Source organism: Drosophila takahashii, chromosome 3R, assembly GCF_030179915.1.
Source record: "Drosophila takahashii strain IR98-3 E-12201 chromosome 3R, DtakHiC1v2, whole genome shotgun sequence".
NCBI classification, from domain to species: domain Eukaryota; kingdom Metazoa; phylum Arthropoda; class Insecta; order Diptera; family Drosophilidae; genus Drosophila; species Drosophila takahashii.
The window spans coordinates 18921389-18944116 of record NC_091681.1 but is presented as its reverse complement, the minus strand read 5'-3'; the positions used below and the strand labels follow the sequence as shown (position 1 = coordinate 18944116).

The window sequence follows — 22728 nt, the reverse complement described above, 5'->3', positions numbered from 1 at the left end:
ATATTTTCAGCATGTCTCGTTTTTGGTATATTTAAGTGGCATAAAATGCATATTTGTATACGGTCACACTCAAGCCAACCGCATTTTTCTCCGTGAAAGTTGGACAATTTTGCCGAAAAGATTGTAAATATTTATTAAAAACAGACAACTTCGCACCTAAGTAAACAGTGAAAATGGCGCGCAAGAATGCCCAGGCGGAGGACCTCTCGAACGTGGAGTTCGAGACGAGCGAGGACGTGGAGGTGATACCCACATTCAACGCGATGAATCTGAAGGAGGAGCTGCTACGCGGCATCTACGCGTACGGTGAGTGGTGGTGGTGTGTATACCTAGTTGCCGATCTTGGCTTAATCCAGATCTCTAAACCCCCAAGGTTTCGAGAAACCCTCGGCCATCCAGCAGAGGAGCATCAAACCGATTGTCAAGGGACGCGATGTGATTGCCCAGGCGCAGTCGGGCACGGGCAAAACGGCCACCTTCTCGATCTCCATCCTGCAGAGTCTGGACACCACGCTGCGGGAGACCCAGGTCCTCTGCCTCTCGCCCACCCGCGAGTTGGCCGTCCAGATCCAGAAGGTCATCCTCGCCCTCGGCGACATGATGAACGTCCAGTGCCATGTGTGCATCGGCGGCACCAATCTGGGCGAGGACATACGCAAGCTGGACTACGGCCAGCACATTGTGAGCGGCACTCCCGGCCGAGTATTCGACATGATCAAGCGACGGGTGTTGCGCACAAGGTGATACCCATTGGCACTACCCATTTAAAACTATTCTAAAAATATATGTATATCCTACAGAGCCATCAAGATGCTGGTGCTGGACGAAGCCGATGAGATGTTGAACAAGGGCTTCAAGGAGCAGATATACGATGTCTACCGCTATTTGCCACCTGCCACTCAGGTGGTGCTCATCTCGGCCACTCTGCCCCATGAGATACTCGAGATGACCTCCAAATTCATGACAGATCCCATTCGCATTTTGGTCAAGCGGTAAGTACAATAGCTTCTCTACTCTTTAGCATCCCTAAACCCCAATCCCTTACAGCGATGAGTTGACGCTGGAGGGCATCAAGCAGTTCTTCGTGGCCGTGGAGCGCGAGGAGTGGAAATTCGATACTCTGTGCGATCTGTACGACACCCTGACCATCACCCAGGCCGTCATCTTCTGCAACACCAAGCGCAAGGTGGACTGGCTGACGGAGAAGATGCGCGAGGCCAACTTCACGGTGAGCTCCATGCACGGCGACATGCCGCAAAAGGAGCGCGACGAGATCATGAAGGAGTTCCGAGCCGGCCAATCGCGCGTCCTCATCACCACCGACGTGTGGGCTCGCGGCATCGATGTGCAGCAGGTCTCGCTGGTCATCAACTACGATTTGCCCAACAATCGTGAGCTGTACATCCATCGCATCGGTCGGTCGGGTCGCTTCGGACGCAAGGGTGTGGCCATCAACTTTGTCAAGTCGGACGATATCCGCATCCTGCGCGACATTGAACAGTACTACTCCACACAAATCGACGAGATGCCCATGAACGTGGCCGACTTGATCTAAGCTAATATTTCTATCATTACCTTTATGTAACGCACCTTTTTTCCTAGCCGTAACAACAAACGAATGAAGTAAATACATTTGAAGAGTATTTGGCTTTCGATAGACAACCAAAATCTGTATAATAATAAATAACACATAAGAATTTAATACAGAAACCAGTTTGTTTTTGTGGGAAAGGTGATTTACGTAAGCTTTTACGTACAATAAAAAGTTAATTGATGTTTAAGTGAGCTTTGCACTTAGCTATCTTCTTTTCCACTTAAAATATTGCAAATAAACTAAAAATTGTCATAAGCCTATTTACAGGGTTTTACCTAATCAGATACCTAGAGACTTTGGTTTTGGCGAACAAAAAAGCGCGCTATAAACGTTAATTAATCCTACAACTTCGGCTGGGCGGGCTAAACTCAGCTTATAACTTCTGGCTTTTGGGGGAGTGTTGGAACATATGAGCTGGCTAGTGTCGCCTGTCGCTTTTTCTTCGTTTCGTCTGATTTTAGGAGGGTTCCCAAAACAATGCCGAGAAAGAGAATGAGTCCTACTTGGTGATTCGACAAGAACTTCTTGGCACAATCGGTGGGGTTGTCAATGTTGAGGGAGTAGATCTGGAATTAAGAACTTGGGTAAGTAATACTTATTGGATGGTAATACTCATAAGTTTACCTGCTGCACGAGATGAGCTCCGACTATTCCAACAGCCGCGTAATAAGGCAAAGTTTGATCGCAAGCCCAGCCAGCAGTGGACAGGCCCGTCAGCATGGCAGCGGTGAATCCGGACAGCCAAACCTTGGTGTTCTCGCCAAATCGCAAAGCGGTTGACTTCACCCCGATCTGCAAATCATCCAGTTTGTCCTGGTGGGCGTAAATCGTATCGTAGACGATGGTCCAGCAGACGCCGGAGAGGTAAAGCGGCAGGCAGGCGGCCAGGTTGACGCTGCCCTGGGTGGCGCACCAGCCGAGCAGGGCGCCCCAGTTGAAGGCCATGCCCAGGACCAGCTGGGGCCAGTAGGTGACCCTCTTCATGAGGGGATAGGTGATGACCAGGCCCAGCGAACTGGCGCCCAGCAATATAGACTGCCAGTTGAGCTGCACGAGCACCAGAAGGCCTAGACTGAGCTGCGCCGAGAGGAAGACTATGGCATCGAACTGGCTGATTTGACCGGAGGCCAAGGGTCGCATCCTCGTCCGCTCCACCTTGGCATCGATGTCCTTGTCCCAGAGATCGTTAATTGTGCAGCCGGCACCGCGCATAATCAGTGCCCCCGTGCCGAACAAGCCGAGCATGGTGAGATCCGGCCAGCAGCCCGCATCCGCACTGAGGGCGATGCTCCAGGCGCAGGGCCAGAAGAGCAGGTAGGTTCCAATGGGCCGGTCGATGCGCATCAGTTGGGCGTAGGGTTTGGCTGCCGCCAGGAGTTCCTCCGCCGGCGTAAGTCGCTTCGCGGGTTCAGGGGAAGTGCTGCTCGAGCTCCTGGAGTATATATCCTGGATCCGTGGCTTATCCCCGTCGCCCGGGCTCAAATCTCCAATCAGAACACGCGCTGTTCGCCGGGGCAGCATGTGTTTTGTTGTTGCCGCCGCCGCATAAGAGCTGCGAAGGTGTCGCGCGCTCGGCAGTCGCAGGTGTCTCAGCGCAAACATTGCAACTCGCCTTGGAATTACACCTTGAAGGCTTACAGCATTTAATCATACAATATGAGGCGGGGGTTTCAATAAAACTTACAAAAAATGGCAAGATTTTTGGTGGTAATGAATATAATTCCTAAAATTGGATTGGTGGTATTTTTGGCGGTATATAAATACCGGAAAATACCAGCAAAAACGGGTAGTATGGCATCACTGTCATATTTGGCGCTTGAAATTCAAATTTCAATTGTAATATTTAAATTTTTGGCAGTGCAGTTATGTGTTCTATTAAAATACATTTAAAATGTAATCCACTACGCTTTTTAAAGCACATAAAAACATTAACACATACTCACATATTATTTTAATATTTAAATGATTGGAAGTGCAGTTATATTTTCGATTAAAATACAATTAAAATGCAACCCTCTACGCTTTTTAAAGCACTTTAAAACATTAACAAATATTCACAACATTTTTTCTATAAAAACCATTTGTTTTCAAATCTTTACCATGCCAATTCCATTCCTAACTTCGTTTTTTACCATTTCCAAAAACCAAAAACATAACTATGTAAGAGTCACACGGTTTCCCCGCCAAATGGGTCTAGCAAAAAGCTTAAAAATTCAACTAATAACCCAACCAATTACCCCTCTGCAATATCGTTAATATTTGCGCCCGTCACCAACTTTTCGAAATTGGCACACGGCGCAGGAATGTCCGTAGAATTTTGCACACGGCTGCAGAAGATTTGCGCACGGCCATCAATTTCAGCGACATTCGAGCCCAGTTAGGAATAGCACAGTTAGAAATAACACTCTACGAAAGCCAAGTGGACTAAGGCAGACCTCCGGCGATCCGCCGTCCGACGGTTGCTATCGCTCCGGCGGCTATATGTGTACCTATGTATGAGCGTATGAACGTATCCGGCGAATGCCATAAAACCGTACTCGAAGAAAAGAAAGAATGGAAAAGTTTCGACACCATGTATTACAGCAACAATTTCTGGGGGGATATATTGGCCCATGATTGATAATCTGACTTGCAATAAATTCTGCACTCGAATCGATTGTTGAACCTTTGGCATTAGGCCATAAATAAAATGGCAAGCCGAAGAGAAAATCAAAGATCAAGGAGGGATTTTTATCTACACCTGAGATAAGGATCTGCAATAGATATGAAGATATTGTTACAATGAGATCTTAATGCACCTATGTTTATTTACATGACTGTATCTGGGTTGGCATTATTTTTCTGGGCCCACTATCGTTGGTATCTCGCCGCTACTGGTTGATAACGAACCTTTCCCATTTCTCATAGATAAGCGCACTTGCCTATCGCCGCGTCGGTGGGATTAGGGTCGATTTTCTTTAAAAAACCACTCGCGAGCAGTGGCTTTCAAGCAGTCAACGCTCTGCTCTCAGCACCTCAGGTCTAGCGGTTATTGTTATCACTGTGCTTCCCCCGATCGCAAGTCGGATTTTCCACATCTTCTCTGCGTCTATATCTGTTTTGAATAAGCAACTTAAGATGGATCACGATCATGACCACGGCTCGGATGATACTACAGCGAAATCCTGTCCCATGATCATGGTGGTAAGTACTGCGTTACACAACCCCTGCGATCTAAATTTACGAATATTAATTCACTTACCTATACGCTAAAAGCTGTAATTTTAAAGTCACTCATCCAGTTTCGCTGAATGAGATTTGAGATTTAGCCGGAGAGCAAGTATCTCGCCCGAAATGGAATTTAAATTCTCTGGCTAGTCACTCCCTAGTATGTATATTTATGTGCCAGGCCAGGCACCACAATGATTTATTTGCTCTCTGGCGCTTTTTTAGGCGCTCTCAACAAATACAAATTGAAAATGCGTATACAGGGTGTTGCGTTCGAATCGCGGGGTAATAGAATAAGAATATTAAAAGTGGGATATTTTTTTATAAATATTTTTTTATGTTTAATAAAAAAAACAATGAAAAAAAAAGTTTAGGAGTGCTCAACGAAATGTTGAAAAGTGAATACATTTTAAAGCTGTGTTTAAAAAATTACAAAAAAAGTTAAAGATTTTTGTAATGTAGGTTTATGATTTATTTGTTATAAAGCTAACTTTTAGCTCACTTTTATTACTTTATTACATTTTTTATTAACCCTTTTCCCTTTTTCTTACAGTTCCATGCTGGACACTGCGAACGGATTTTGTGGAAGGGATGGGTGGCATCCACCGTGACCGAATTCGTCCTGTCCGCCCTGGCCATCTTCCTGGTGTCCTTCCTGTATGAGGCCCTCAAGTTCCTGCGCCAGCAGTTGGCTCGTCGGGAAGCCCGGAAGGAGAGCGAGCGACTGGCGGCCGAGCAGCGCAGGAAGAACGAGGCTCCGTCGGCAGGAGGATGCTGCTCGGAAATTCCCCTGGCGGAACCCAGGGAGCAGAGCTACTGGCAGCGCCTGTTCGCCTCGTCGCACATCGTCCAGTCCCTGCTGAACCTCCTGCAGATCGTCATCTCCTACCTGCTCATGCTGATCTTTATGACCTTCAACTACTGGCTGTGCCTGGCCGTCATCCTGGGATTGGGCCTGGGTTACTTCTTCTTCGGCTGGAACAAGAAGAATCCCGACGAGAGCGAGTGCTGTCCTTAGATCTTGTTGTTTTTTATATCACTTGTTAATTACCAAACCCTTATCAGTTTGCTGGCTCACACATCAAACCCTCCCGTCCCCAAGTAATTACACAAATTGTCTAAAAATACAATTTTATTCGATAGTTACACTTGGTTTAACTGTAATTGATGTAATCGTAGCATAAATTAGTCAACTAGTTTACTTAATGAGCATATTGTACAAATAGTAGTTATGAGAACAAGAACCTATACAACACGTATCTAAATCGATTAACGTACCACTCAATACTTTCCATTTTACGATAAAATTTTATATGTAATTTACGTGACTTTCGACAACGCTCCAACTCAAAGAACAAACAATCCGATATGAAACACAAAAAAAGAACGCAAAGATAAATCTCCAGTATTACATGAAATTCGTAAAGAAATGGGGACAGTGCCAGTTCTTAACTCCTGACAGCCCACAACTCACATTTGATGGCATAAAACACGGCAACCAATCAACACACAAAAGAGATACAAAAAGGTATAGATATTTTATAACCTTAAAAGAAAATTTAGATTAACATTTTACACTTTTGCTTTATTTAAAAAGTTCTTTAAAAAATTTTAAATGCATGTACGAATATTTTGTGATATGGCTGGCTTTAAACGAATTCTTTTGGCTTTTGTGTTGAGGAAATGTAACTAAACAAACCTTGAGCTTGTGGAAATAATCTTTTAGACACTTTTTCACAACATTTTATCTATTTACATTCGTTTAGTCACATTCCTATGAACATTTGCAAGCTTCTTAGTCAAGAGTTCTATTTCGGTTGAATTTCCAGGAAACTGATAACTAAAAACAAATACAGATTCCTCGCGGAATTTATTTCCTCTTAGTTTATTTACTTTTGATTTTGTGTGATAAGTGAGTGCCGTGATATGACCAATCCCTAAAGCTAAAGCTTAGAAGAGAGTAACCTAGGCTGAACAACCGCGATAGAAAGTAGCTAGACCCGCAACCAAACCCTGGTCCCTCATAATCCGGTGGCTCCAGCGGCCATCATTCCGCCGTGGTGATGATGGTGGTGCATTCCGCCGTTCTGGAAGTACATGTAGTAGTTGTACGGCGACTGCTGCCCAGCTCCGCCCTCGCAGTCGAGCAGCGGCTGACCCCCGGCCCCGGTTCCACCCACCGGGGAGGGGGTCATGGGCAGCGGAGAGACCGTGCTGCCCATTCCGCCCACTCCGACGCCCACCTGGCAACTGGCCCGCAGGGCAACCGCCTGGTGGTGGGCCAGAATATCGCTGACCGAGTGCGAGGAGGGCCAGTGGGCGGCAGCTGCCGCGGCGGCCACGCTCCTCAGCTGATGAGGTCCCTGATGACCGCCCGCCGCCCCCTGCGGCGGCGAAGGACTGCCGCAGGACACCGCCTTCATGCTGTAGGCGGCCGCAGCGCTGTAGGGCTGATAGATCGAGTTGTACAGGTGGGCGTGGGCATGGGCATGGGCGTGGACATGATGGGCACTGGCCGCCGCCGCTGCCGCCGTCTGGTGATGATGATGGTGGTGCGGATGGTGTGGAGCTCCACCGGGATTGCCCAGATTTCCCAGATTCCCCAGATTGTTATTAACACTCGCTCCTTGGTTTTGACCCCCGTTGCTGGACACACTGCCGCCGCCACTGCTGCTGCCGCTGCCCATCACCGTGCCCGGCGTGTGCTGGTGACCCAGGCTGCCCAGCTTGTTGCGCAGGATCCTCGAAATGGAGCTCACACTGGGCACATTGGTCTTGTCGCAGATTCCCTCGCTGAGCAGGCGATCGCGTATCTCCCAGGCGAAGATCCCGGGATCCCGTTGCTTCAGCTCCCTGATGTAGTTGACCACCTTGGGCGTGGTCACCCGCGGCTTGGAGCCCCCAATGGCTCCCGGCAGTATGGAGCCCGTCTCATGGTAGCGGGCCAGGATCTTGGACACGCAGCCGTGGCTCACGCGCAGCTGGCGGGAAATGTCGCAGGGCCGGATGCCCAGGCGCGCCAGCTCCACGATCCGCATCCTGGTCGCATTCGGCAGCGGACGACCGTTGACGAAGACACCGCCCAGCTGGTTCACCTCGCCATACTGCGGACACTGCGACTCTGGAAGGAGAAACGGGTTCGGAATTAGTCAAAGTGCTGAGAACCGACATTAAAGTACTCTTTAAAACTCTTTAAAATTATATACACCCAGAAAAATGATGGACAACATTTTAGGTCATGCATAGCCTAAAACATTTTAAATGGACTAAAAGTTCCTTTTTAGGTCATGTACTGCCTAAAAATTTAAATTTTTGGTATATTTGCCCTACTATTTAGGTCCCGTATAGCCTAATATTTTAGGTCATCGTGGGCCTTAAAATTAATGCATTTTACCTAAATAAATTTGCACGGAACTCTGATACCGTTCTAGCGACGCTATAATTCCCAACCAGTTATAGCGCGGCTTGCATGGTAACCCACTTCGATCGTTGAATAAGACAGCGATTTCACTGCTGAGCTGTGAAGCCTCTTCGCTCGTTTTTGTGTGTTGGAATAATGACGACTTCTTGAAGACTAAGCCGACATTGACCTCGAGTTAGCTATAAATTTATCTGTATATACTTTAAAATATGAAACATTTTTCAGTACAAATTTTTAAGCCAAAGAAAGCCTAAAATTTTAGATAGGGGATTTCTCATTTTTTAAGGCAGCCAATTACCTAAAATCTAGGCCAAAAATTACCCCATTTTAGGCCATTAATGGCCTAACATTTTAGGTCATACAATCCTAAATTTTAGGCCATTCAAGGACTTAGCTCCAGTTTAAGGCCAATTTTACCTAAATTCTAGGCCATTTTTTGACATTTTAGGTCATTTTTTTTTCTGGGTGTACATTCATTCAATTTGATATTTTTTAAAATTAAAGTTATTCATATCATTTTGATATGAATAAAAATTATGTTAGTCTCTTTTTATATTATTTGCTCAAAAAATACTAAATGTGGTATTTTTATGATATGATAAAATATCATGTTGATATGTTTGAATCTTAATTTTGACATTAATCATATCGGCTTTTTATTGATATGAAATAAGGCAGAAATAACCCTTTTTCATAATAATATTAAAAGAAGATTGATAAGAAATTCGAATTAAATTTTCTGTTGCGGGATAATGAATTTTTACAAAAGTTTTTATACCCTTTTTCAGAAAATCTATAATATTATGAGAGTTTTTCTTTAAACCATAACAATTTAGGATATTCCACTACATTTATTTCATTCTTTTGAGTTTCGAAATAAAAAGTAAATATTCTTTGGGTCATAAGCCACCAACAGTATCATCCGAAAGCTATTCCCGATTCCCAGTACAGAGTGCAAACAAAGAGCGTTGGCTGGGAATGGGAATGGGAATGGGAACCGAACAAAAGCACATTTGCGTCTAATTAGTTTCGGTGGCAAATGAGAGAGAGCCGGGGTGGCTAGAAGGGGGTTCCGGGGGGAGCAGAGGATCAGCCAGTCCATGATGAGTGGGTCGGGGTAGCTCCGTTTGTTCGGCTGAAAATCGCTACCATTTGCTTCTCAGAACTGCGGATGTGGGTGCCCCGGGCATCTTGCCGCCGATTGTGACTGGGAAAACACACTTTGAATGCCCGGAACGTGCGGAAATGCACTTTGAGCGATGACGCAAAGATTTCCCCTTGGCGCATAGAACACCTCCTCAGGATAGGTGCACATCGGGCCATTCTATTCTTGTTCCTACTAAGGAGCGAGTTGCCTTTACCATAAAGCAATAGTTTGTACCAATCCGCTAACAAAGCAATTAAATGTCCCTGTGAAAGGGACAATGTGACAACAACCTGTTCAAAAACAATCAATTATTCAAAACAGGTGACACATTTCCATTTGCAGACACACCCTAAACGTTCATCAATATTATATAACTTTCTCACAATTGAGTCAATCGCTAATATAATAATTATATGTTTTATGAATAACTAACTTGCTATTGAGCAATTAAACAAGTCATATAAATACACCTCTTTGAAGAACTGACTTCAGTCGTCAAATGTCAAAGTTTAAGTGAAATCTAACCTTCAGAAGGACAAGACAAAAAATGATTTTTAAGTATATCCAGGAGCCAATCCTCGGAGCTTTATTTCGCTCTCGCGATTCGCTGATCTACTTAAACCGATCCATTGATCAAATGGGATGGAGACTGCCGCCAAGAACTAAGCCATTCTGGTGGCTTTATTATATTTGGTCCTTAGTGGTCATAGTACTCGTCTTTATCTTCATACCCTACGGCCTCATAATGACTGGAATAAAGGAGATGAAGAACTTTACGACCACCGATCTGTTTACGTATGTTCAGGTGCCGGTTAATACCAATGCCTCCATAATGAAGGGCATTATTGTGTTGTTTATGCGAGGACGATTTTCCAAGGCCCAGAAGATGATGGACCTAATGGATGTTCGTTGCACCAAGATGGAGGAGAAGACCCAGGTGCATCGATCAGCGGCTTTATGCAACCGAGTTGTCGTTATCTATCACGGCATATATTTCGGTTACCTAACTATGGCCTTAATCGGAGCTTTGGTGATCGGAAAGACTCCTTTCTGTCTGTATAATCCACTGGTTAACCCCGACGAACATTTCTACTTGGCCACTGCCATTGAAACGGTTACAATGGTTGGTATTATTTTGGCGAACCTCATTTTGGATGTCTATCCCATTCTGTATGTGGTCATATTGCGGACCCATCTTGAACTTTTGAGTCAGCGAATCAAGAATCTTCGATCCGATTTGGATAAAGAAGACGATGAACATTACGGAGAACTGGTGGAGTGTGTAAAGGATCACAAGCTGATTGTCGAGTAAGGAGTATTGAAATCAGTTATCAAACTAGTATAAAACATTATGTTGTTCCTAACAGATATGGAAACACCCTGCGTCCCATGATATCAGCCACGATGTTCATACAATTGCTATCCGTCGGCCTTCTTTTGGGTTTGGCAGCGGTATCCATGCAATTTTACAATACCATAATGGAACGTTTGGTCTCTGGAGTGTACACAATTGCCATACTTTCTCAGACCTTCCCATTTTGCTATGTTTGCGAGCAACTGAACAGCGATTGCGAATCCCTGACCAACACATTGTTCCATTCCAAGTGGATCGGTGCAGAGCGTCGATATAGAACCACGATGCTGTACTTCATTCATAATGTCCAGCAGTCGATTCTGTTCACCGCCGGTGGAATTTTTCCCATTTGCTTAAACACCAATATTAAGGTAGTAGAATAATAAGTTATTAACAGGGAATACATTTTATATTTTTACACATTTTTAGATGGCCAAGTTTGCTTTTTCCGTGGTAACCATTGTGAATGAAATGGACTTGGCAGAGAAATTGAGAAGAGAGTAGAAGATACAATTCTTATTAATCGAAAAATAACAACTTTTAAAAAGTAGTTACACTTCTTGCACAGATTTTAATAAACACATATTAAAAAACAAATATTATAATTATTCGACATTACTAAATCAAAAGTAGTAATTTAGTTTTAAATTCAAAACCATTGCTTTGAACGACATACAATAAAGCTGTCATAATCCATACCTCTCTGGCAAACAAAGAAGATCTCCTATTTTACTATTATAGCTTGCCATTATCCGTTGGTAATTGGGAAACCCCTTATCTGGAGACTCCATTCGTGGCACCTGCCTCTGGACCTCTGGCTCCGTCTGGAACTGCCGTCCAGCCCATTACAATTATGGGCAGTTGGAGGGACTGTTGCACATCTGCGTCTTCTAATTTCGAATCGTGTTCCACAACAGCAACTCCGAGTGCAACACGTACTGCAGAGAGTGCAGCGCCATAAAAATTACAATAGAGCTCCCGGGTTACTCGTGCCGGCAATCTCAAGAAATCAGGAAGGAACCGGACAAAGGAACGATAATGTACCGGGAGTATATCGACCTCTATAGTGTTCCATTCAGAAAGGGCAATTCGCGACTTACAAGCTCGTTTTCCCGATGGTCGAGGCCTATCACATTACCATCCCACTTGTTGCCCGACATCGACATCACCACCCCCACCGATCCACCCGATCTTCGATCTCCAATCCCTAATCCCCGATCCGCGGCTAATGATCCCCAGCAGTGTCGAATTTCGTGTACATAGTTTATGGTTATGGATTTGCGCACTTGTCAATTGCAGTTCGATCATTGCCAGCACTTGCACTCGGGGTCGTTTCGGGGGCCCCAGACAAAGCGAACGTGCAGCTGCATAAATAAGAAAAACTGTTCGAAATAGACGGAATCGACATGGGTATCTCCCCACATTAAAGGTGGTCGTAATAGATGGGAGCATTGCACAGATATGATCAGGCAACGACTGTGGTATACTGCTTAAAAAATTAACATGACTATACAGAAACTTATCAAAAAAATTATATGTCATTGGATTATTTCATTACATTGATAAGGTGAAAATATTACCCCCAATTTTTTGTCTTTAAATGATTTTTTGGAATATAATTAAATTTAATATTAAATCCCACTTCATTTAGTTGATGCTTCAGTACTTTAGTGATTATTTCATGTACATGTCTAAACCACTCAATATCCATCATAAATTCCCATTACTCTATTTTCAAAACACTAAATGTCAGAAAATATTACAAAATATTGGTGTTTAGGTTCTATATAAGCGGGTTTCTCAGACAGTCTAGTCAGTTAAAGTCGGGATGTCGGCCAGAAATAATATATTTTTCGCTCTGGGCTTTTGCCTCGTTTTTAGTTTCCTGAGCATTGAGGCCAGGACTTTAAAGGAAGCTTCTGTCAAGACGGTAAGTCGATTAGATGTATCTAAATATCAAATGTTTTTAGCTATTCTTTTTAGAAACGAGATACAGATGACTGGTGGTCTCTCCTTGAGGATTTGATATATGACAATGATAGTGGAAGTGATAGTGATGACGATGGCGATAATGAAAATGTTTGTAGGTCGCCTTCCCATATCATCCTGATTTCAGTGTCCTAATCATGGATTCCTTTCAGTGATTTGTCGTAACTGCACTGTCGTAGTTCAAGCTGCTCCGAATGCTACAGCGGATGGAGGTAGCACAGTAGCTCCACCACCAGGAGGAGCAGCTCCAGGAACACCGGTACCTCCTCCTGGATCAACTCCAGGAGCTCCAGCTCCCGTTGCTCCTGTTCCGCCTCCAACTTCGGCACCTGATCAACCTGCTCCACCGGCCGTAACTACTACAGCACCAGTCGTCACACCAGCACCTGCTCCTGGTGGTTAGGAAACACCATTCTGAACTCACCCTGATATCTACTCTTAAACATTAGTTTGTAAATGGGATTTGGTATACGATAACTTTGTCTATGGGCTAACAACCCACCTCTAATACAATTGTTGGGTTCTCATTGCCTGCCACTGGCACTATGAATTTTCAAAATATTGTAACGCAATTGTCTTGACATAAGTCACAACAGATCGGCTGGCACTCGCCGCAGACCCACACGCATTGAGATCGAGTCTGGTGGGCTGCTGGGGAGGAGGATGGGATAGGATGACACCCATCCGGGGACCAAGTCGGTGGTTTTTGTGTTCGCTCTTTGAAGAAGGAGCCACGCAGATTCAGTTTCCCCTTAGGCAGGGAGGGTGCCGTCCCCAGTCTGACATTCTGTTTGACATTTGTAATCCCGTGATCGTTAATTATTTACGAATTGAGTTACACGCAGAGTTGTGCGGTTCTGTGTGCGCTTCCAAAAAATCCAGCGCCAGCCAGGAAGGAAGGCATTCGAGTCAAAGATCATGGAAACGACAAATGTGCTATTTAAAATACGGTTTTTATAATAAAGGCATCTTCAGTTAGATGCAATGAAGAAGGTAAGTAAAGGAAATCTTAAAAAATATATATATAAGATCTCAAAAAACTTACCTTCCCTTCAGTTTCTTTTTTAAATCCCCGCATTCGTCGTGGAAAATATTCGAAATATGTCCAATGAAGGCTGCAATTTGTTGGTCCCTTTGAGAACATTATCTCCGAGTGCTTGACTTTTGCGCCAAGCGTCCATAAATTTGTCTCAACAAATACTTTCTAGTTGTCGCTGACAAAGATCGACGCTCTTGTTTTCTTCTTTTGGATCTATTCAAGATAGCTGCCCGGTTTTAATGGCTTTTCAAATACGCATGACATCAATTTCGGGCAATTACCAAAGATTAATGGCGGCCAAAGTTGAGCACTTGGGGTTTAATTATGATATGTGAGTTATGCCACCGATAAGAATCGAACCTTCGGCAAACCGGGAAATTGGAAAATTAATTCCATCGACTATCGGTTATCTGCCTGATTTGTTAATATTCTTTTGACTTTCTCTAAACCCTCAGCAGTCATCTTCAAAGTTGTGAGTAAGTCTCTCCTCACTTGTGATTTATGGCAGCCAATCGACATCCGGCCAGAATAAAATGCTCCCCACCACATGCAAATTAGTCACGTAATTCCTATTAGAGCAGCACATTTATTCCCCCTTCGATCGGACCGATGGGATGAGTCAAGAGCAAACATTTTGCAACGTGCCCAGTGTCCAAGGCAAATTTGATCAATGATGGATGTTGACCACGACAGTTATGGGCCATATCGAGAAAAAGCAAGATCAAACATTAGAAATACACTCATTGATTGGCACGGTTTTAATTTGAAAATTTATCATTTCGTATAAAAAGAGCTTAAGTCTAAAGATCAATCCAAAAGATAAGTTTAAGTAAGGATTACTTGGTTTTGAAAAGATGTCTTGAAGTACTGATTTATTTTTCCTTGTTAGTCTCGAGTTCCAGTTCAATTCCAATGATCAGAACTCAAAAACCCCTTTTTCGAGGGATCACAAGTGCAACATTTCGTTGACCCTTTGAGCGGCTACTTGGGCGATGCGTCGGCACTGATTGTTGGTCTTATTAAAGGTGCAAACATGCCACCGGTGTGGAAGTGGAGGTGGGTTTGGGTATACGAGTATACGAGTAGTGTCGGTCACGATCAGAGGAGCAGTGTGTTAGGTGCTACCCAGGTCGCCGTCGCATCTCGAGTTTGTTTGGCCTGTTTGTTTGCCTCCGCCTCCGGGAAAACCTTCGAACGCTAAGAGGCTGATTTTGTTTATTTAATTTTAAGTTGCGCCTGCCGCTGGCGATCAGTTCGACTGGGCTACTTTAGCTCTAATAAGGATCCTTCCTGGCTCCTCGACTTTCCGCTAGTCAGCGCTTAATCAACGCAAACAAAGTGAAATCTGGGCCCGATACGATCCCATCCTAACCGATCTGAGCAGCTTCTGTTAATGAAAGGCAAACAGCTATGGAATTGTGAAGAGGTCGGGCAAACAGCTTAAAAAATCATAAACTCTGAAACGAAATGGAGACGAAGACTGCTTTTGTCTGATCGGTAAATATTTGCCCATGGATTTTCGTCTCTGGCCTCGAAGTCCTTTCGCATCCCCAGCGGAAATTGGAAACGGATTCGGTAGCCGACGCTTCTGTATCTGTGTGTTTCGGTACAAATGGCTTACAAATGGCTGTGTTTGCTTTGAAATCGTACACTTTTACTTAGTTGGTCACGCTTGGCTCGAGATCCCAAAAACCGCACACACAGAAAAGTGGTAGAAAATGGGGATCTTACTTGAATGAGCCGTTATGATAGAAATATTTTATCACTTAGAAATTTCAAAAAGAAAAATTTAACTTATTATCTTTTAATGTTTGGAAGTTCATGACATTTTATACCAAACTAATCTAATCTTATTTTTCTCCGTGCAGCTCCTGTTTTTGCACCCTTTCCCCGCTTTCCACATCCCATAAAAAGCTCAATTAAAATTGTCTATATGGCAAAATTATAATTCATAAATTCTGGGAAATTGCCGAATACAATGGCGACCACTGTTTCAACTGGAACTCCGCCAACGACCAGCAAATTACAAACGCAATCCAGAAAGAAATGTCGGCTTTAATGTCCGTATGCTTGTGAGAGTTTCTTTTTTGTATTTCTGGTTCTTGTTCTTGGAAATTTTTCAACACTTGCCCTTTCGTCAAAGTTTTGCCGGCGGCAATTAAAGTTGCACATATTGCTTTAAAAGTTTTTTATAATTTATTAAAATATCATTAAAGTGCTCACGAAAGCCACTGATGCGCATAAATCCAATTACAGGAGCAATTAACGAATGTTAACTAACTAGAACTAATTAAAAATAATATTTCGCTAAACAAAATGGTCGAAGGGGCTGGGAAAAACCTCAGAGTATACGATTGTACAGTATAGCTTCTGGTAAACCGAATACTATTTAAAGTTACTTAAGACATTGGAATTTTAATTGGAAAGTTACGTTTATTTAATAGCTTTAAAAAAGAATCGTTAAGTACAAAATAATATGGTTTGAAAAATATTTACACACTTATATAATTACATATGGATCATGATTCTTAATCGAACATTTAATTGTAAGCTGCGTTTGTGGATCTATTAAAAGACTGTCACATGAATATATGTACTTCATTTATGCTTATCAGCTTGGAAAAAAAATATATATACTGATGCGATAATCGCGAATGCCTCTTCTTCCTATTTGCCTTGTCTGGTTGATAAGTTGCAACTAATATTGCAATAAATAAATACTTTGATTCAACTTCAACTAGGCATCCGATTGACTTTGTGATTATTTCAGAAACTTGAACGCTGAGAACATTTTCGATGTCAAATGTCGAGAGGCAATGAACTTATTTTCTGCCTAATTGATTTTAACAAATTCAAACATTTCAAGCTGATAAGAATTTTGTTGCCATCATAAAAATACATTGTATGATTTATAACTTTTGATTTGGGGGCATAAGGCTTTTATTTGTAGAGAATAAAATTGCCATTCAAATTTCATTTTAATTAATAAGCGGGCCGTCAATTAACACGTTTTCACACTAACCGATGCGTTCTACGAAAATGGTCCACTAAATTGTATTAAATCGCAGAAAACTTTGAGTAATTGTCTGAATATTCACAACATTAACTGCAAACAAATAAAATAAATAACAAAATACCAAAATGGCTGCCAATTTGGATACTTATTTTTAGTTCGTTGGGCCCGAATTGAATATAAATTTGGCATGAAATGATGTTTTTGATATTGAGGGCAATATTTTGTTTGGGGTTTCTGGTCTGGTGTTTGATTTGATCAGCATCAAAAAGACATCCCCAAAAAAGTATACATATATGTATACCAAAATGATTTAATACTCTTTACTAAAAAACATTTATAATTAATATTTACAACTACAAGGTAATTAAATAATTATTGTGAAAAAGATTATTTTATGAAAAAGATAATTTTTCATTATTGGTTTTTAAAATCAGCGATATTATATATCTTGTATTTTTAAATGCCATAAAAAAGATTCCCGGAACTAACACAGTTATGCAAAAAATTGTGAACCTTCGAATTTGAGAGACTTGAGATAACTTGGTACTTTTTGGGAGAGTATAAAAGTACATGGCAAATTGGATTTCCCTTCTCATAACTAACATACAATATGTGCGAATGCATTTTCGACTGCGTGTTGCTCCCATAAATCTTGGGTCTTGGCAAGCGGTTCCTTCTCCTTCGGAAGACCCCAGAAGACCCAGCAGGTTGATTGACGGAGCGCCGTCGCGGTGGGGAGATGCCTTCATATATTTATTTTCTTAATTCCGCCGCTGCGTCTTTGCATCTTATAAAAATTTATATGCATTCGGCATGCAGAAAAAATTAATTTAACAACTCAGTTGACTTGAGCTGAGGCTCAGCCAGCGCGTCGCGTATACGCCATGTGGCCCGCCCCCTTTTCCACTCTTCCACTCACATTGTCACTGTTTAGTTGGCTGCCCACATTGTTGCGGTCCTCATCGACTTATAAATAGTTTAGTTTTCACTTCGATTTTTTTCTTTTTTTCTATACTAACTACGAGAACTTGTCGACAATTTTGCATTCGGAGCGTTGCACAATTTGCCGCACAATCGCATTTATTTATCAGTAAATTTCACAGAATCGTCGCGCCAAGAGAAAGAGGAAGCCACTCTCCGCCTGTCACTTTGATCTGCTGGCAATGCCATTTTCCATTTTAATCTGCAGAGTTCAAATCGAAGTGTTATCAATGGAAAGAGTGATGATTGGAATGGCTTTATGTTTACTTAACATCGATTGAATCTGGTTTCAACGAGACGCGGAAATTCTAATTCTTAAAAGCTTTCTAAAGTTTAAAGTTCATTCAAAATATTTACATATCCTTTGATTTATTCTAGATGCAATTCTATTCTATTTCCTATTATAGATCAAGTGCAAGCGCCTCGAATTATAAATGAAGCCCATAAAATAGGCGCCCTAGCAAGTGGGAATCAAAAGTACATAAAGCTAAATAGATTCCTGCGGCGTCAACAGCATTGTCTGTCAACAGAAATTAATGAGTCCATAAATCACGGCAGCCACCGCCAAGATAGCGACGCACTCGCTCCTTTATTCCGCCCCCTTGGGAGAGGAGGAGAAGGCTAGGAAATATGACGGCTCTAGCTTCGAAGCCGAGGAACTCGAAAGGGGTGCGACCCAGCCCAAAAACCAAAGAAGACATGCCGCGGCGACTTCAATTACGCGTACCAAGAATGCGCACAATGCGAGTGCGTAGCCGAAATGTGCTCGATGTCGATGCAAAACCCATGGCCAGAGTTCCGATCCGATCCCATCCCTTCCCAGAGACCAAGACCAAGAGATCCAACGCATCCGACCAATCATTGGCAATGTACTAGAACCGACAACTCCGCTGCAGTTCGGGTTCGCCGGCACTCGAGCAATGTGCAACGCCCTTCGCTGACAGCAGCAACATGCATATAAATCTAACCACATGTTCTGCAGTTCACCCACTCCTGAATCAAAGATAACACAAAGTAGCTATTTTAAAAAGGATAAAAATGCTTTAAACTAGTTTAGATATTTTAATCAGAAGGTACTTTTTTTGGTTTATCTCTAAAATCCTTTTAAACTGTAACCATCTAATTTAAATATATAAGAAAAATAATACAACATTTTTAAAAATCCTAAAAAAAAATCTTTAACTGGCTAGAAACTAGCCAAGCTTGCAGCACTGGTCCTATGACTCCATTTCCGAAACTGAGATATTGAGTTTGGAATTCCTTAGGCAGTTCCGGTTGCGGGTCACCATCGCCCCCGAGGGACTTCACACAGGCCATCAAGGGGTTAGGGGTTAGGACCAGATGTTAGCCGCCCGCTTATTGATGCGATCGCATTCATTATCCCGGAGTGAACTAGCTCAAACACGTGCCCCCTAACGATTAGAAACTCATTAAATTTATGGTAATGAGCTTAGTTTATCCTCAGCAACAAGAAGTACACTTGTCAGATGTCAGAGGTTGTGGATCCGTGGGGACATATCCACACCAAAATGGGGAGGAAATGTCAACTGATCTGCAAAGGGAACTTAACCTTTTACTGGAAGTGTATTTATGAAGAATGAAACGGTTTTCTTACAAATATAATACAACAGATTTTTAAGTGATACATATGTCGTTATTTAAAAACCGAATGGATTTTAAGAAAACTATTTTTTTTCATTTTTTATTAGCCATGAAAAAAAAGCAAAAGAAATTAAGTCAATCGGATTCTTAAAACCAAAGATAGGGAAAGTTTATTTTTTCGATTTCAGCTAAAATAATTTTTTAAAAATTTAGGTCAACTATGATATACTTAGAGACGTATTTATTTATTTTTCAATAGAAATAATACCATTTAATGATGTTTCAAACTAAATCCGTAAACTTAATCCTTAATTTGAAAGTCAAAACGCATTATTCACTGCAAGAAAAGCTTCCGTAATACCCAAAGTGACTGCAAATGCGGTTAATGAAAGTTCCGCATCAGCGGCGGGGGATGTGATTTAATTAAAGAACTCAGGGGAAACGACGCCACACAATCAAGTCGTGGTGGCAGTGAAGCGTTTTCCCAAACCCGGGCTTCAATCATCGGTATCCACGGGAGGAAGCTGCAGGTCGGGCTTTATGATCACTCCCCGACTTCCAGCTCCTGGGCACCTACTCCCATACTACATACTACATATATAGACTCTTCCATTAAGGCGTGTACACATTGACGCGACGTTTTCCTCCTCGTATCTCAAGTGTTTGCCTGCCTTTCGTGGCCATCGTCTGCGCCTTTTGTTTTACTGCCCCTTTCTGTGATTTTAACATCTTGCACTTGCGGCCCGCGTCTGGTGGGCTTTTCATGTTTAGCTACCGAAGTAGATGGCTACCGGTGGCCGTTAGTCACGCATTTCTGCATCTCTGGTCCAGAGTGTGGGCTTCGGTTTTGGTTTGGGTCTGCGTCGCCCTCTCGGCGTCTGCACACCCGTCTATATCTTTTCCGACGTCTGCGACAGGGCAAACAATGCCGGCGTACAAACAGAATGTCAAAACATCGAAAGCAAGTCATTAATGGACCAAAGAGCGGGACCTACTAGCCAACTTACTCCTTCTGTGCCTCCCGATCATGTGGAAAAATATCCATCAATGTTCATTAAAGGAATTGGCTAGTCTCTAATGAAATATATTTTAGGATAAATGATTCTACTTTTCTTCGATATACTAGGTTAAACTATAAAAAAAGTGTAAAGTAAAGAAATTATGTCATTCCAAGAAAATACCAAACCGAAACCGTTAGCCAATTATTTCGGAAGATGATCGAGGCAGTTGAAAATTTGTTAAAGTAAATCGACGCACGCCAAATTATTCGATTGCGCAGATGTTTGTCAATAGATCCAACTGCCGCCAACAGGGCAAATCTTTACACACTTGTGTAGTTTTCGGCCATAAGGCAATGTCTTGCACTCGGGCTTTGTTTTTGGCCCAAAGCACATGGACAAACAGAGACACGGACACTTGGAGCCAAAAGTGAAGACCGCACGACAAAGGCACAAACATTACAACGATCATTAGTTAAATTAGGGGCCATGGGTCCGGAGTTTGGATTGGGGTTTTTGGTTTTCGGTTTTGGGATCGGGTATGGACCAAGCATACCCATACGGATGTCGGCGACATCATCGAAAGCCAAACAAGTGACGCGGCTACCGCGAGGCTGTCGATCATGCGCAAAGCGACGGCAGCCTTTTGAAACGAAAATCAAAAGCAAACACCTGCCTCTTGGCCCGGCCCAAAAACTAAGGAAAGAAGTCGATTGTGTTTACCTCCTCGCGATTGCGGCACAGGCTAAGGGGATCCATCAGGACTTGTTTGGAGGATCGGACGAAAGGCTTTGTTGGCAAAACACTTGAGCCGCGGATTTGAGTGCACAGGGAAAAATTGTCACGAAAATAAATCTGAAGGGATTCGACTTTGTAATGGGGTAGCAAAAATTTACAATAACATATAAAATAGAAATTTGGTAGAATTTTACCATTTCAGTAAATAGTAGTAAGTCTATTAAGAAATCATGAATACAAATGGATACAACTATTATCTGCTTCCAGAGTTGTCCTCAAAAACTTTTAAGATTACATACAACAAATGGAAACTTCATAAGTCAAGCACATTAATTGAACAACAATTAAAAATTGCTTATTTGATTGCAAAATATGTGAGCTAGATATTTACTTATGATAATATTACATTTATTATGACTTCTTAAAAATAACAAAATTTTCTTTTATTATTTTAAAATAAAAACAATTATAAAATGGTTAAAAACTTTCTCAGAAATCCCCATTGCCGTCGGCACTTCAAAAATGTCGATAAATCAATAAAAGTTGGGTGTTCGATAGTTCGTAAGACTAGAAGTTTGATTGGTATACATTTAGAGACCTACCTGGGTCCATTTCGGCCGATGACAGTTGATTGAAGAACTCCAGAATTGCAATTGTCGCCTTCTCCGGTTGCTTTTTGCCAACTCCGCCGTGAAACTTTCTCTGGTTGGATTCGCTGGGATAGTCAAGCGTTTCTGGGGATTGTCGGTGGTCGCCTAGTCGTTAACTTTTCGCACTTGGCTATAATGTGAGTTTCAATTAAGGCATGAAATTTGTATACAAATTGGCGCCAGTTGTGCGGGGCAGCGTCGGGCTGCGATGCCGTGAACCAAGACTGAGATCTGATTAGCACATTTTCGGGCCAAAACGATCGCACTCGGCTAGGTTGCCTCGAAAATTATCACGCACTTATCACACCTTATTGGGGAAGCGGGAACTGCACACACTTAATGACACTACAATGGGTTAGCTACGCTTTGATTTTGGTATTATGTCGGTTTATTTGGGACTTTCGGGGCTGCGGGGGACCTCCCGTGAGATCGATCGGTTTGAAATGTTACCGATTTCAAGCGAATTCACTGATCCGTGCGCGCGCCTTTTGATCTTCCGCTGGCTTTTAATCTCTAGCGAATCGGGTCGCTGCGTATCGGTTGGCTCGGATCGGGTACGGTTTTGGATCGGGAAACCCTGGCGCGCTCTCCAAAAACGATCGTTGCTGCTCGTCACCCGTGTCTGCTGCGACTAACGCTGCCGGCTGCTCTGCCGATCGAGATCGCCCACCATCCACGTCCGCGCACACACCGAAGATCACCTCCACACTCACAGCCACATCTACATCCACATCCACACCCATGTTGAAGTGGAAGCCACCGCGTCGACGCAGCATCCCAAGATCTCGCTCTCTCTGCTACACACACATGGGCCATCCGTGAGAGGGAGGGCGGTCGATCGACTGTATTTGTTGGTTTTAATGGCGATGATCGTGCACTGGTGTGCGGGACTAGTGGTCCGCGGGCAAATAACAAAAATGAAGAATGTCTTTCGGCGCCCAGGGGCGCAGGTGAGGAATTGAGGGTGGGCCAAAAAGGTTTTCATAAAAGGT

At 42.9% G+C, this 22728-nt stretch overlaps 6 protein-coding genes across 7 annotated transcripts; 4 read left to right on the top strand and 2 right to left on the bottom strand.

Annotated features, from left to right (window-relative positions):
* The first annotated feature begins 52 nt into the window (after positions 1–52).
* On the top strand, positions 53–1710 carry LOC108064939 (eukaryotic initiation factor 4A-III). The gene is made up of 4 exons (XM_017152733.3): positions 53–306; positions 374–740; positions 801–992; positions 1048–1710. Exons 1-4 carry the CDS (start codon positions 174–176, stop codon positions 1553–1555), a joined length of 1200 nt encoding a protein of 399 aa, XP_017008222.1. The 5' UTR covers positions 53–173; the 3' UTR covers positions 1556–1710.
* On the bottom strand, positions 1048–3319 carry Coq2 (ubiquinone biosynthesis protein COQ2, mitochondrial). 2 transcript variants are annotated; one of them, XM_070216924.1, is made up of 3 exons: positions 3279–3319; positions 2219–3219; positions 1048–2160 (listed from the first exon to the last, which is right to left on the bottom strand). In XM_070216924.1, the coding sequence occupies exons 2-3, from the start codon at positions 3194–3196 to the stop codon at positions 1963–1965; spliced, it is 1176 nt and encodes a 391-aa protein (XP_070073025.1). In that variant the 5' UTR covers positions 3197–3219; positions 3279–3319; the 3' UTR covers positions 1048–1962. The 2 variants fall into 2 exon arrangements, with proteins under 2 accessions (XP_070073025.1, XP_017008225.2); XM_017152736.3 differs by lacking the exon at positions 3279–3319 and having other exon boundaries at positions 2219–3272.
* Positions 3320–4573: 1254 nt separating this feature from the next.
* Positions 4574–6124, top strand: Ctr1B (Copper transporter 1B). The gene is made up of 2 exons (XM_017152730.3): positions 4574–4777; positions 5355–6124. The coding sequence occupies exons 1-2, from the start codon at positions 4712–4714 to the stop codon at positions 5817–5819; spliced, it is 531 nt and encodes a 176-aa protein (XP_017008219.2). The 5' UTR covers positions 4574–4711; the 3' UTR covers positions 5820–6124.
* Positions 5916–22385, bottom strand: Poxm (Pox meso). Its single transcript, XM_017152729.3, has 2 exons — positions 21689–22385; positions 5916–7922 (listed from the first exon to the last, which is right to left on the bottom strand). Exons 1-2 carry the CDS (start codon positions 21696–21698, stop codon positions 6823–6825), a joined length of 1110 nt encoding a protein of 369 aa, XP_017008218.2. The 5' UTR covers positions 21699–22385; the 3' UTR covers positions 5916–6822.
* On the top strand, positions 9917–11227 carry Or85a (Odorant receptor 85a). Its single transcript, XM_017152728.2, has 3 exons — positions 9917–10677; positions 10737–11094; positions 11153–11227. The coding sequence occupies exons 1-3, from the start codon at positions 9917–9919 to the stop codon at positions 11225–11227; spliced, it is 1194 nt and encodes a 397-aa protein (XP_017008217.2).
* LOC108064937 (zinc finger and BTB domain-containing protein 45) lies at positions 12465–13279 on the top strand. Its single transcript, XM_017152731.3, has 3 exons — positions 12465–12653; positions 12707–12806; positions 12865–13279. Exons 1-3 carry the CDS (start codon positions 12552–12554, stop codon positions 13113–13115), a joined length of 453 nt encoding a protein of 150 aa, XP_017008220.2. The 5' UTR covers positions 12465–12551; the 3' UTR covers positions 13116–13279.
* Positions 22386–22728: the final 343 nt, after the last annotated feature.